We start from the raw sequence: 14,801 nt of genomic DNA, 5'->3' as shown, positions 1-14,801 counted from the left end.
GTATTTACATATCTGAAAAGAGCTGCATAAAACCAATAAGAATAGTACAATAAAAAAATTCAACTATGCATTTGCATTAGATATTGTACACTCAAAAAAATTTGGATTATATCATTCTACAATAAATTCATAAAAATAACAAAACACCAAACACCATAAATCCATGGTAACTTAACACCAGATATGGTAAAAATATGTTTTGCTTATTCTATACTTTATTACAATGTTTCTCAACCTGTGTGCCATGGAAAAGGCAAATTAATAAATCCATGTTTTATAATAAAAATTAATTAAAACAAAAAATTCATTTATTTACACTGTGCCGATCTGAGTGCCTTCCAGTGGTCAACGTAACATCACGTTTTGATTCCTAGTACTATATTTGTTCACCTATACTACACAAATAATAAGCGTATTATTGAATATACACAAGAGAAATAACTTCCGTTTATGAATATATGAGTATAGTAGCGATTGTAGTGTGCAGTGTGCTGCAAAATTTTAGTGCCTTTAAAAGTGTGCCATAGCAACAAAAAGGTTGAGAAACACTGCTTTATTAACTCTTACATTACCAATATAGTTTCAATAAATGTTTTAAAGACTTATGCAATTTTAAAAAGAAAATTTATCTGTAGTGGCATCTTTTTTTTTTTTCTCTCCTGGAATTTCAGGATACACTGGTATATAAAATAAATATTACACAGAAAATCATGCTGAACTTACTAGAATTAACATAATACAAGTCCAAATCAAAGCAAGAAGAACAGACAAAGTATACTCCCTGAACTTTCTGATAATGAATAAAAATAAATTCAGTTTCTTGCCCATGTATACAGTCCTCTTCAAATAACAGTTACAGTATATGGCATAACAGGATAAAAAGACAGGAAATCATTTGCCTTGAACTTCCAAAGAGAAAATATACTCTACAAATTTACAATAAACGGAAGATAGTTATTGTACATTCTATGAACAACTGTCATATATTTAATGAGCTTGTTGATTTGTTGAATGGCCCAGCCAGACACTAGTAGGTAGATTCTGACAACCATAATAACTTGAAAGTTCATGAGCACTAAATGGAGGTTGAATATCACAAGGAGCACCAAAAATAGTTGTGGTAATGCTTCCCTTAGATCCATCATGAAATACTGGAACAGATGACTGTACCATTTTCTGGCTTACCTAGTGTAAAATGAAACAGAAAAATTAATATAAAATTTCAATCAGTGATCTAACAATGCTGTTAAATTCCAATATGTTAAGTTGTTAAATTCAGTAATTTGGCCCAACATGTGAGAAGCAGATTTCACATGCAAGATGTCTTTTAAGAGTATAAAAGTAATAACATTGTAAAGCTTAAGATCTTCCTCAACTCCAATAATATTGACCAAAAATATACAAAGGTTGGCAGGGTTGTCAAGGACACTACTGACACTATGCTGCTGCAACAGGATCTGGAAAGGTTGAGCAGATGGGCTGAGAGGTGGCAAATGAAGTTTAACATTGACAAATGTAAAGTACTACACATGGGAAACAGCAACCCCAGAGCAACGTATCAACTCTGTGGTACTACACTGACAGTGGTAGAGAATGAAAGGGACTTGGGGGTGATTGTGCAGGCAGATATGAAGTTCTCTGAGCAGTGCAGACGGGCTGCAAGAGTAGCTCATGGAGTATTGTCAATGATATACAGGAATTTTTCCAACAGGGATAAGGAGGTGATTATTCCATTGTATAAGGCAATGGTCAGGCCACACCTAGAGTACTGTATACAGGTCTGGAGGCCTCATTTCAAGAAGGATGTAGAGCTGCTGGAACGAGTACAGAGAAGGGCAACAAGATTAGTGAATGGAACAAAGGGGTGCTCTTACGAAGAAAGGCTTAAGTTTTGCAAATTACAGTGTCTGGAGACTAGGCACCAGCGAGGTGATCTGATAGAGGTGTATAAAGCCTTGAATGGTTTAAGCATGCTCAATGCTGATGGGATTCTTCCTCTAGCTCAGAAAAATCACCTGAGAGGGCATAAATTCAAATTGAGGAAAGACAGATGTAGGATAGACGTGCGGAAATTTGCCTTTAGCCAGCGGGTGGTTGGTTGGTGGAACAGACTGCCATCCCTTGTGGTGGAGGTTGATAGCCTAAATAAGTTTAAGGCTCAGCTGGACAGGTATTTTGAACGAACAGAGGGGTGAAGTGGAAGTGGTTTTTTTTTTTTTTTTTTTTTTTGGCTGATGCTGCACAAGCTTGCTTTCTTGCATCAAATGCCTCTACTAATGCTAAATGCTAAAAACACGCATGTCAACCGTAATAATTCAGAATTCCTGTTCATATTCAGTATCACAGAAGTACACAAAGTGGTCTCACCAGTTTACTCTATTGTGAGTGGCATATGCCACCCACAATTGTGGGGTGTATGCCACTCACAATAGGGTAAAGTGGGAGACTGCAGTACATAGACAAGCAAGCCACAGCTATGTGACTTCCCTATATTCTTTGACACACAAACCAGCAATTTAATAGACACAACATGGGAGTATGCTAGCAAGTTGCAGAGTCAAGAACATTTTCCAATGTTTCACTCAAAAAAGCCAAAAGAATCATGGCATGCTGCCCCAGCACAAGCACACACCAGCCACCTAGACATCTTTCAACAGATTTAATGTCCTTCATGGCAAGTGAGATTGCCACCTGTTACTCGTTTCAAGAGTTCTGGGTTCAAATACAAACAAGAGAGTGGAGGAATTCTTGCAGTTCTTTTTAATCAGGCTGTAATAAACCAACCTCAGGCAGAGGACACAGAGTTCCCTTCTGCCAAAAAAAAAAAAAAAAAAAAAAAATGTAAACTGGTCCACAAAAACTTGTAATAATACACCATACACACAAAAAAAAAAAAAAATCCAAATTTAAAAAAACAAACAATGGACTTAATATCTCTAATAGAAGAATAAGCATATTTCCAACTGCAAGGAAAGATAGTTCTGCAGTATGTCCAAAAGGACTCGACACAAGACAACAAAAAATTTTCATGCCTTCCTGAACTTTCAGGACACAACTCCTTCAACCTGGAACCAATCAGATTTATTCCATTCTTTGAAGTAAAATCTCCCTTTTCAAACTACCACTACAGCACACAAGAAAACCAGATTTGAAGGGGGGAAATTCTCACTTTAATTCTAAGCATCCAATAGGTGTGAAATCAGGCATGGTGAGCAGCACCCTAAAGACCTTGCACACCTGCACCCTCTGGAGCAGAATTCTCCAGGGCCAGATTTATCTGTTCCAGTTCATCAATAAAATCAGGCAAAGAATATACCCTCCCCAGCACATCACTCAGAACTCTTACCACCTGGGGTAGCATGAATAGTAAGACTGAAATATGATGAAGTTCCAAGCCCCCAACTTGCAGTCCCAGAACACAACCTACCAGGTATTCTGCTAGGGTAATATATCAAACAACATGGATAGACCTCAGACACAAATCCAGGCCAAAAAACATCTACATCAAGGCAGTCAACACTAAAGCAGGTGATGCAACCTACCACTCAATCTGAGAAGGTCACTCTTTCAATGTAAACCAGCCAAGCATTCATGAACCAGTTCAGAGACACAGACAAGTATTCATTGAGATAAATCACACACAAACCATTCCAGCCATCACTGAGAGCTTCACAATCTTCCTGTAGAACTGGCTCTTCCTCTCCAGAGCACCCACTACTAGCCTCTCAGGTTGGCTAGTAGTGTGTCATTTGCTTCATTTGTTACCTTTTTTGTGATTAGATAAAGTTATCAAAAATACATAACCTTTTATATCTAATTATCAAGTATACATGATTTTTGCTGACTTAAAACTACGGGCAATTTTTTAATCCCTAACTGATGATATTACCAAAAACCACTATAATTTTTTAAATACATGTCAGAATTTTTAAAAACTAGCACTATAACATTTGCCTTAATGCCTTATCACAAATAGTATTTCCTAGTAATGAAAGATGTATTGTGGATGTTTTAATTGCTAATTTATCATTACTATATGTTACCATTATTATTATTACTGATGTAATTATTTTTTCAGATAATGTTGAAATTTCAGACAATATTCCAAAGACCTGATGGTTGGTATGGTGTGGCAGGCTTGTTCGAGCCCACAATGAGACCATTTGAAAATCTTTCAGGAGAGGCCTAAAATTTTAGTTATGTCACTGATGGTAATCAACTGAAGATGATTTTGAAATATCAGAAAAGGACCTGCCTGAACATTTGGAAATAATTTAAGATAAAATTAAGGTTAAGAATGAAACTGAAAGCCGTCAATTTCTTTAGAGGAGCTCTTGTTGTAAGTTCATGTACTTTATTTGTTATTCTTCTGAATGACAAACAATACACTTTCAGTCCTCTGGTAAACCATTTGAAGCAACCACCTTGGGAAGTGACCTGGCAAACAATATGAAGATACCATGCTCTGGTAATTTGTTGTTCGGAGGGGTTGCAGACTTCCAGTAGTAGTTCTGGGTTCAGTTTGGGTCTAGTTCTGGGAGTGTCAAGCTATATAGTGAAGGGTTCCGCCGGGCATGTCCCTGTGCTAGAAGTTAATCCGGAAGTTGAATAACAAGCCAGTCAGATAGTGCCCTGGCTTCTACTACTGCTGTAGTAATTTCCTTCAGTATTAACAGCGAACTGTTCCTGAAATCCCGAAATAAGACAGTACTGGAAGAGCTATACAGCAGAGATGCAGAGTTCAACTAAGAAGAGAGAGAGAGAGAGAGAGAGAGATCACTGCACTCAGTGGAAGGAACCTGCACAAAGGAATCCCACAATGAAAGAAAAGGAAGGCAAGTCCTCTGAACTGTGTTGTTTTGGAAATGGTACTTAAATAAAATGGAAGATTATTTTAGAGTGAGGTTGAAGTTGAAGAAACACAAGAAATAAGGAAATGTTTAGTAATATGGATTGGTTTAAGTTGTAAAGAAAATTGATATTGCTAAATTAAGAGAGATTACATGGAATTGTTAGCATTATATTAACGACTTATGGATTGCTGTTGTGAAGAGAATTGTTATTAGTGATTAAGAGAAATATGAGGAAGTGATTAAGATTGAATTACTTTAGCATTTGAAGCTATAGAGAGAGCGAGTTCATTGTTATTTGGTTTTTAGAAGCATTAGCAACTAAAGCCATATTGCTCTGGGGATATGCAGTGGTCATTCTCTGACCTTTCCTCATCCTCCGTATTTGGTGGTCACGGGCTCGAACCCCAGTCTAATCAAGAAGCGTGTGCTATGCACTGCTAGTCCTGCCCACCTGGCTACGGAGGCACCAGAGAGAGAGTTGAGATTGTTAATTGAAAGAAAATTTCAAGAGCAATGACACAAATTTATATTTGTGTCATTGCTCTTGAGAAACTGACAGCTCACATATAATATGTATACGATATATAATATATATACTCGTGTGTGTTGGGGGGGGGGGAAATATCCCTCAGCTCCTGGAAATTCTCTTTCAATGCAGTCAGGTAGCTTGTGAGGCTTGGTGCTTGAGGGGAGCTGCTGTATGAAAATCATAACAATGTCCACTGACGGCAATACTAAGGTACAAGGAAATAAAATTAATAAATAAATAACCCCTCCCACAACTTAGATTTGGTTTCCTCACCAAGCTTATTATCAGTCCCTTTCTTTCGTTAAACGGATATAGTGCTATAAAAAGTCAAAAAGGAAATAAGTTTTTTTGAAGATGAGGAATGGGGGGGGGAATTAAACTGCAACTTGTCTACAACTATCTCAGTACAAAGCACCAACCAGCACATAATCCAAAAATGTTTTCTGCCACTAATTAAATATGTACCAAAATTATACCCAGTTTAAACGATAACACTCTTGAGTTTCTTAAGAGCTCACTTTATTCGGACAGGTAGTGTGGATGCTTTATTGTTTTGTTTTTAAAATAATTGCATATTTAATAATTTTTGCTAGAATATTTATTATTGTAATAAAAGTTTGATTTAAAATGTTAATTCGAGTAAATAAGAATTTTCCTTACTTTATTGCACCTAATTGTCATCAAAATTTACTGCAAAAAATGTTTTTTTTTTGGGAATACCGGTATCCCAGTTTCATAAATTAAAATTACCGAAATACCAGTATTAAGATTTTGACCGGTATTGCGAGCCCTATGTGCAACATCTCAAAAACGATTCACTTAAGGACCCATGTTTACTAGGCTTTTTTTCCATATTGTTGTCTGTACAGTTCACCTTTAAATTATTGACGATCACTTTTGAAACACCCTGTATATATCAGTCATAACTCAGGGAAGCCAACAAGTATGCCCTCCTATATACAGGGTTTCTCAGAAATGCACGGCATAACTTCAGGAATGAGTTCCTCATATGTAGACAATAAAATTTTATATCAACATAGTTCCGGAAATTCTTGGTTTCCGAGTTTTGAAGGTCTGTCTATGACACTTAACTGTTCACATCACCTTATAGTAACTGTTCAAAATGTCCACCTTCTGCCTGAATACAGGCCTCACATCGACGTCTCATGGACTCACGATGACGATGCCAAATTCCTGCATGTTTTGTAGTCTCACATCCTGCCACAATTCGATTTCGGAGAGTTTCCACATCAGCTACCGGAATCGAATACACCAATGACTTGGTTCCACAAGAAGAAATCTAGTGAGTTTAAATCAGGTGAGCATGGAGAGTAAGTGCATGGTAATCTACTGGTGACAAGGCCTGTACCCTTTGCAGATGGTAAGGATACAGTTGGCATTCTCACAACACTTTCCATATAGTTGAACGTTGAACAGCCAGTTGCATTGCTATTCTGCATGTGCTGATTCCAGGAGTGGCATGCACAACATCCAAAATCTCCTCCTCTACTTCAGGAGTCTTAGATCTTGGTCATCCTCTGTCGGCAGCACGAGGCTTAAAGGTCCCATATTCACAAAGGTGGTGATGGATACCTTCAAACGTTTTCCTGTCTGGACATCTTCATTCTGGGAACCTTTCGTGGTACAAATGACGAGCCTCCAGAGCATTGCTGTCTGCCAAACCGTACGTAAAGTGCATATCCGCTTGCTCCTGATTTGAGTACATGGTTGGAATGGAAAACCACCAGATTCTGTCAGTACCTTGTGATGGCCCCAGGGGTTAATCTTGGGGACTTGACTAAGTGACTTATCTAAAGTATAATTAGTGAAGTTTGATTTAAATTTCTTATTGATTTGTTACGTTTCAAGTTTTCTGTTGCACGAAGTGCATAGATTAGCTGCCCTACGTTCTCGTCGTCTGGGGTGAGCGGTTAGGGGTTCACCCCCCTAACCGGCTAAACGGGCATTGATTAGGTGGGGTAGAGTGAATTTGGTTAAATTGTATTTGTATTGTAAAGTTAAAAGTTGTAAATAGTTGGCAATTACAGCCCTTTAATGTTCGGTAAAAAGTCGAGCGCTAGCTCTCTTTCCAAGAAGAAAGCACATACTGAGATGGATGTGGATAGTGATTCAGGAGATTCAGAGAGTGAAAACTCTGAAGTTCAGGAAGAAGTGGAAGAAATAGTTTCTGAAGGGACACCACAGGATACAGCTTCTAAAAAGGGAAGGAAGGAGGTATGGACACCAGAAAAGAAAGTTGAAATGATATGCAATATGAAGAAGTTGTTGAACTCTATGATTAAAAGTTCAGGACAAAGACCAGTGGAAACTAGTATGGAAAAAATAGTGAAGGCACGAGAGAGATTAAGGGCTCTCCTGTTACAAAGAGAACACCGAGTAACAGGTAATGTAGCAACGAAGATAATGGAAATATGGGATGACTTAGAAATGGTTATAGTAAAGTTGGAGATAGATCTACAAGTGAGCAAAGTTGAAAAGGAAGGTACTCAAGAACAAAATAAAAAGGAATATGCTACCGTATTAAAAGAAAAGTGTGTTGCAAAGCCTCGGGTAGCAATTATCACCACAAAGAACAAAAAACATAAATGTAGTGAAGACATTAAAAAAGACCTAATTAGAAATGTGAGACCTGAGCTACAACATGTTAAAGTCCAAAATCTAAGAACTATTCTGGCTAATAAGATCGTCCTCGAAGTAGAAACAGAAAAAGATATAGATATGCTCGCAGAATGTCCAAAGTTCAAAGAACTAAAATTATGTGTAGAAAAGGTACCAAAGAGAAATCCTAAAGTTTTGATTTACGATGTAGATCTAGATGTGAATGAAGATGAGTTAAAAGAACAATTATGGATCAAGAACTTAAAAGACTATGGTGTAAACCAAGAAGTGTACCAAGAAGGGTTCAATGTGGTATCCGTGAACAAAGCAAAGAGCAAGTTAAATAACTGGATAGTGCAGATAACAGGTCCTGTCCACAAACAGTTGATCAGAAAAGGAAAAGTGTTCATCAATTGGTCCGCTTGTCAGGTCCGTGACATTGTCACGGTAACCCAGTGTTACAGATGTATGAATTATGGCCATATTGCGAAGACCTGCAAAATGAAAGCGTTCTGCGGACATTGTTCAACCGAAGGTCATTCATATAAAGATTGTGAGAACAAGGAAAAGTCACCGTGCTGTATAAATTGCAAGCGTAAAAAACAGACAGCAGAACATAGTGCCATAGACCATGCCTGTCCTGAATATGAAAAGGCTATAGCCTTAAATCGAAGAAGAACAGATTATGATTAGAGATAGTGCTGTGCTTGGAGAGAGACCTAGTGTGAGACTACAATTTTATTATGAAAAATTTTTTAGCCGCCTTACGAGTAGAGGTCTTCCTCCACGAGGAAGGGGCGGTAACTGTGGTCACACGGGATATTTGCTTATCTCTGTGTGACCACAGGCTAAAGACCGAGAAAAAATAATAAACTGTTTAATCAACAGAAATGTTAGAACAATTTTGGCCTAATAACCATAGTAGTGATGATAATTCACACAAATAATAATTGTAATAAAACTAAAAAGATTAAGACTTTTTGCGCAGATAGGCTATTGCCTGGGTGGCGCACTGAAGGTTCTGTTGCTTAAATGGAATAGTACCTTGTGATGAAGGAAATCACCTGCCAGAGATAATACATTCCAGTTAATAACTTGAGAACCAAGCATTTCCGGAACTATGTTGATATAAAATATTTTTGTCTACATATGAGGAACTAATTCCTGAAGTTATGCCATGTATTTTTGAGACACCCTGACATACCAACAATTATCCTGGTACTACAAATTAAATATTCTGATATTTGAGGATATACCACATGCAGTGTAAATAAAATTTTGATAATAATTTACAAATAAGAAAAAAAAGGAATTTTTAGCAGTGAGTGACTATAGTATCCTGAAATGGACAGTGTCAAATGAAATCTCCATATTCAAGGCTAAAAGACAAGGGTTTCAATTTCAAGGAAGAGAAATACTGTGGAGTAAGAATTCTTGGACAAAATCAGTTGTGATGAATTACAATATATAAAATTGAAAGTGCAGCAGAACTATGGGACACTTTCAAAACATTCAATCATCAATGCCACTGGTGCATTCATTCCATTCCATTAAGGAAGTACACAAGGAGTATACCAAGATGGAAGAAAAAATTCAGTGAGTTTGACAGAGCAGAAAAAGCATGGGATAGTTACTGGAACAAGCAACAGCCTGAAAAGCAAGGTGCCAGGGATTTCAAAGACTGCTGGGGATCATCATGGAAGAAGTAAATACGTGGGCTGTGTTAGGATAACTAAGAGTAAGAAAAGGTGCTAATATATCTCAGTTAAATAAATTTCATGAATTTGAAGTGCTGGCCAAGTCATCAAATCAGACATTGTTGGGATGTCAGAGACATGGTGTCACTCAGACGTAATGGAAGTAGAATTTGAATATGAGGAATACAATGTGTACAGAAAGAACAGACAAGATAGGAGGGAGTGAGGGGAGGGACTTATGTTCTTAGTTAAGATGCACATAAAATCTAAGGCATTGCATCCAGTTAATATGAGTGGCCAGTGCAATGTTCAGTCAGTTTTGTGTGACAAGCACTGGGAAAGCAAAAATGAGAGTAGGAGTGCGTAATAGGCTTAATGACTCTGATGAGAACAACAAACAGCTGTACAGAGAAATAGAGTAGGCCAGTAAATCAGTCTTATAATGGGAGATTTTAACTTTTCAGACATTGACTGGAACTTGTGGGTTGGTCATGGATTTCTTTGATGACTGTTTCCTACAGTAGCATGTTACAGAGACAACCAGAAGGAGTAATACTCTTGATCTCATTATTCAGATCAAGGGTATTACTCGCTGCAGTAATTATTCATGCATTAAGAATCTGCAGATAAAAGAACCACTAGGTGGCAGTGATCAGTATACTGATGTGCAATTTACTGAATGATGTAACTACTATCATTAGTCAAGGAAGGGTTTTTGCTTTCATAAAGGTGACTACAGTGCTTTCAGACAGTTTTTAAATTCTATACAGTGAGACCAACAGACAATGTTACCATCAGCCAATTCTAAATGGGAAGCAATCGAGGAATTTATTATAGAAGCTACTAGGATTTCATACCAACTAAGAAATACTATTCAAGGTTTAGGCTTAAATGGATGTCAGATGAACTAATAAGACTTGTGGCAGAGAATAAAAATGCATGGGATAATTTGTAACAAGATCACAAAGAGCATCAGGCAGGCAAATGCTGCTAATGCGCCAATAAAATCCAAACCAGATAAACAAACAAGCAGGCAAATGTTGCTGATTTCGAGAGAGCATTGATTGAAAGAGTGATGAATGGTGGCAAGTTTTATTCATACATAAGTAGAGGAAAATAGTAAACCAGATAGGACCTATGCTCAGAGGAAATGGCTTAATTGTAGATATCCAGCAGATGTTGCTGGCGAGCTGAAGAGAAACTATGTATTGATGGGCAAAGGTTGATGACGTTGTAGAGCAAATATCATCTTTTAAGGGAACAAAAGGTGATATAGTTGTTGGCAATAATAATATTAAGAGTAGGAGACCGGCAGAATTACTTAACAAGTACAGGTCACTGTTGAACAAAAGCCGAGAATTAGGGTTGAATTTGAAAGTGTCTGCAATTCTGCCCAGACACGATAGGAGGGAGTATATGATGAGAGCCTTGTCGATCAATTCGGCCCTGGAAAGATTGTGCAAGGCTCAAGGGGTAGAATTTTTTTCAGCCTGGACTGTACTTGTTAACAGGAGAGATTGCTTCTACAGGGATGGGATACACTTAAATAGAAAGGGTGCAAGAATATTTGCTGATGCTATCGAGGCAGTGTTAGGTGGGTCGGAAAACTGCTAGCTTGGGGGGAGACAAAGACCAATAGATTGACAGTAGCCACTGGCAGAGGTGAAAGAGATTCTTGCACTGCTTCTATTAGAATGAGCAGAAGCCTGAAAAACAAGATGCATGGTATTTCAGAGACTGCTGGGAGCCATTGCGGTACAAGTAAAAACATGGGTTGTGTTAGGGTAGCTAAGAATAGAAACAGGTGCAGGTATACTTGCGTGTACACCAATGCTAGGAGTTTAGTAAATAAATTTGATGAATTTGAGGTATTGCTCAAAACATCGAAGGCAGATATTGTTGGGATATCAGAGACGTGGTGTCACACAGATATAAGGGATGCGGAACTGCAATTTGGGGAGTACAACGTCTACAGAAAGGATAGACAGGATAGGAAGGGGGGAGGGGTTATGCTATTAGTTAAGAAACACATAAAAACCAAGGAAGTGAAGCCAGTCGACATCGCTGGACAGTGCAGTGTGGAGTCAGTTTGGTGTGACATAAACATTGGGAGATCAAAATTAAGAGTAGGAGTGTGCTATAGGCCTAATGACTCTGATGAGTATAATAAGGAACTGTACAGGGAAATAGAGTGAGCCAGTAAATCACAGTGTCTTATAATGGGAGATTTTAATTTCCCAGATATTGACTGGATTTTGGGGGCTGGTTACTCACACACTAGCAGGGCTTTTGTGGATTTATTGGATGATTGTTTTCTACATCAGCATGTTCGGGAGGCAACTAGAGGGAGTAATAGTCTTGATTTGATTATCAGCAGTGATTCTTCATGCATTAAGAATCTGCAGATAAATGAACCACTAGGTGGCAGTGATCACAGTGTGCTGAAGTGGGATTTACTCAAAGAGGTAACTACCATTAGGGGTAAAGGGAAGGGTTATTGCTTCCGTAAAGGCGACTACGATGGACTGAGACAGTATTTAAATTCTATACAGTGGGACCAACTGATGATGTTACCAACAGCAAATTCAAAATGGGAAGCATTCAAAGAACTTATCTTGGAAGCTACTAGGCTTTACATACCAACTAAGAAATATTGTTCAAGGTTTAGGCCAAAATGGATGTCAGATGAACTAATGAGGCATATGGCAGAGAAGAAAAATGCCTGGGATACATACAAATTAACACATGACACAGAAGCCTATGATAGATACAAGTTGATATGCAACCAAGTTACAAAGGAGGTTAGGCAGGCGAAGGCAGATTACGAGAAATCCTTGGCAAGGGATGCAAAGAAAAACAGCAAAGAGTTCTTTACTTATGTAAACTCTAGAAGGAAGGGGATGAATCAGATTGGTCCACTTGATATTGATGGGTCAAGTGTTGATGATCCTGCTCAGGTAGCTAACAAACTAAATGAATATTTTGCATCGACATTCACACATGAGGAGTTATTCAGCGAGGGGAATGCCAGAGGTGTATTCAACTCTAGCAGTAAGCTACAGAATCTTGAAATAACTGGGAGTAAAGTGGAGGAGAAACTGTTGAAGATAAACACAAGAAAGGCACCTGGGGTGGATGGGATCTATCCAGTTATATTAAAGGAGGCAGCAAAGGAAGTAAGCAAACCCTTAGCCATAATTATGAGAGCTTCCTTGGACTCAGGGGAGGTACCCATAGACTGGAAATGTGCAAATGTGACCCCAATTCACAAAGAAGGATCAAAGGCTGACACAAGTAATTATAGACCTGTGAGCTTAACTTCTGTTCCAGGAAAATTAATGGAGGCACTGGTTAAAGAAGCACTGCAGGATCATTTAGACAAGACTTCAGTTATAGCTCAGACACAGCATGGTTTTGTTAAGGGGAAGTCTTGCCTGACCAACTTGATTGGATACTATGATGCAGTCACAAAAGAACTGGATGCAGGGAATAACTTTGATATTATATACTTGGATCTTAGAAAGGCTTTTGATACTGTTGCACATGGAAGACTGCTACACAAATTGGAGCAGTGTGACATTGGGGGCAAATTGCTGCTATGGATAAAGGGGTGGTTGAGGGGGAGAAGACAGAGAGTGGTAATCAATGGACACTGCTCATCGTGGACTGATGTTATTAGTGGAGTCCCTCAGGGCTCAGTGTTGGGTCCATTATTGTTTTCTGTATTTATAAATGATATTGATGATGGTATATCGGGCTTAATGTCCAAGTTTGCAGACGATACAAAGGTTGGCAGGGTTGTCAAGGACACTACTGACACTATGCTGCTGCAACAGGATCTAGAAAGGTTGAGCAGATGGGCTGAGAGGTGGCAAATGAAGTTTAACATTGACAAATGTAAAGTACTACACATGGGAAACAGCAACCCCAGAGCAACGTATCAACTCTGTGGTACAACACTGACAGTGGTAGAGAATGAAAGGGACTTGGGGGTGGTTGTGCAGGCAGATATGAAGTTCTCTGAGCAGTGCAGACGGGCTGCAAGAGTAGCTCATGGAGTATTGTCAATGATATACAGGTATTTTTCCAGCAGGGATAAGGAGGTGATTATTCCATTGTATAAGGCGATGGTCAGGCCACACCTAGAGTACTGTATACAGGTCTGGAGGCCTCATTTCAAGAAGGATGTAGAGCTGCTGGAACGAGTACAGAGAAGGGCAACAAGATTAGTGAATGGAACAAAGGGGTGCTCTTACGAAGAAAGGCTTAAGTTTTGCAAATTACAGTGTCTGGAGACTAGGCACCAGCGAGGTGATCTGATAGAGGTGTATAAAGCCTTGAATGGTTTAAGCATGCTCAATGCTGATGGGATTCTTCCTCTAGCTCAGAAAAATCACCTGAGAGGGCATAAATTCAAATTGAGGAAAGACAGATGTAGGATAGACGTGCGGAAATTTGCCTTTAGCCAGCGGGTGGTTGGTTGGTGGAACAGACTTCCATCCCTTGTGGTGGAGGTTGATAGCCTAAATAAGTTTAAGGCTCAGCTGGACAGGTATTTTGAACGAACAGAGGGGTGAAGTGGAAGTGGTTTTTTTTTGGCTGATGCTGCATAAGCTTGCTTTCTTGCATCAAATGCCTCTACTAATGCTAATGCTAATACCCCGGGGAGGTATATATGATAGTGCCAAGCCCATACTCACATCTAGTGAGTATGGGCTGGGCACACCCAGGGTCCTGAGCTGGATATCATCATTCTTCTCTTTCTTGGTGATTCCCTTCTATTTCTTTCTCTCTCTCTCTCTCTCTCTCTCTCTCTCTCTCAGGGTAACTCGGGAATTTTTTTTTTTTTTTTGGCTGGTGCAGCATAAGCCTCAGGCTTCCTTGCACTATATGGCTAGTAGTAATAATAATAATGATAATAATAATAATATCTCAGCACTGTAAGATATGTGATAATGTCTTTATAAAAGAAAATCTAACGAATAAAGCTACTGAGTTTGAAACGTGTTAAGGATCCAAGTTTAGATGGTATTTACCCTGACATATTGAAAGGGTTTGCAAAGGAATGTGCCAAACATAATTATGAAGGCTAATTATGAAGTT

The 14,801-nt window shown here is 38.6% G+C and overlaps 1 protein-coding gene across 1 annotated transcript in view; it reads right to left on the bottom strand.

Moving 5' to 3' along the window:
• Positions 1 to 719: 719 nt before the first annotated feature.
• The window catches only part of LOC150079331 (uncharacterized), a 36,965-nt gene continuing 22,883 nt past the window's right edge, over positions 720 to 14,801 (bottom strand). Inside the window, exon 6 of the mRNA XM_090383496.1 lies at positions 720 to 1,185. Within this exon, the coding sequence (XP_090239622.1) occupies positions 988 to 1,185 (198 nt within the window). The 3' untranslated portion in view covers positions 720 to 987. The remainder of the gene's footprint in view (positions 1,186 to 14,801) is intronic.

This window comes from Mastigoproctus giganteus, chromosome 10 (assembly GCF_048544385.1).
Source record: "Mastigoproctus giganteus isolate SK-2022 chromosome 10, ASM4854438v1, whole genome shotgun sequence".
In the NCBI taxonomy this organism is placed as follows: domain Eukaryota; kingdom Metazoa; phylum Arthropoda; class Arachnida; order Uropygi; family Thelyphonidae; genus Mastigoproctus; species Mastigoproctus giganteus.
This window is presented reverse-complemented; position numbering and strand designations above follow the sequence as displayed.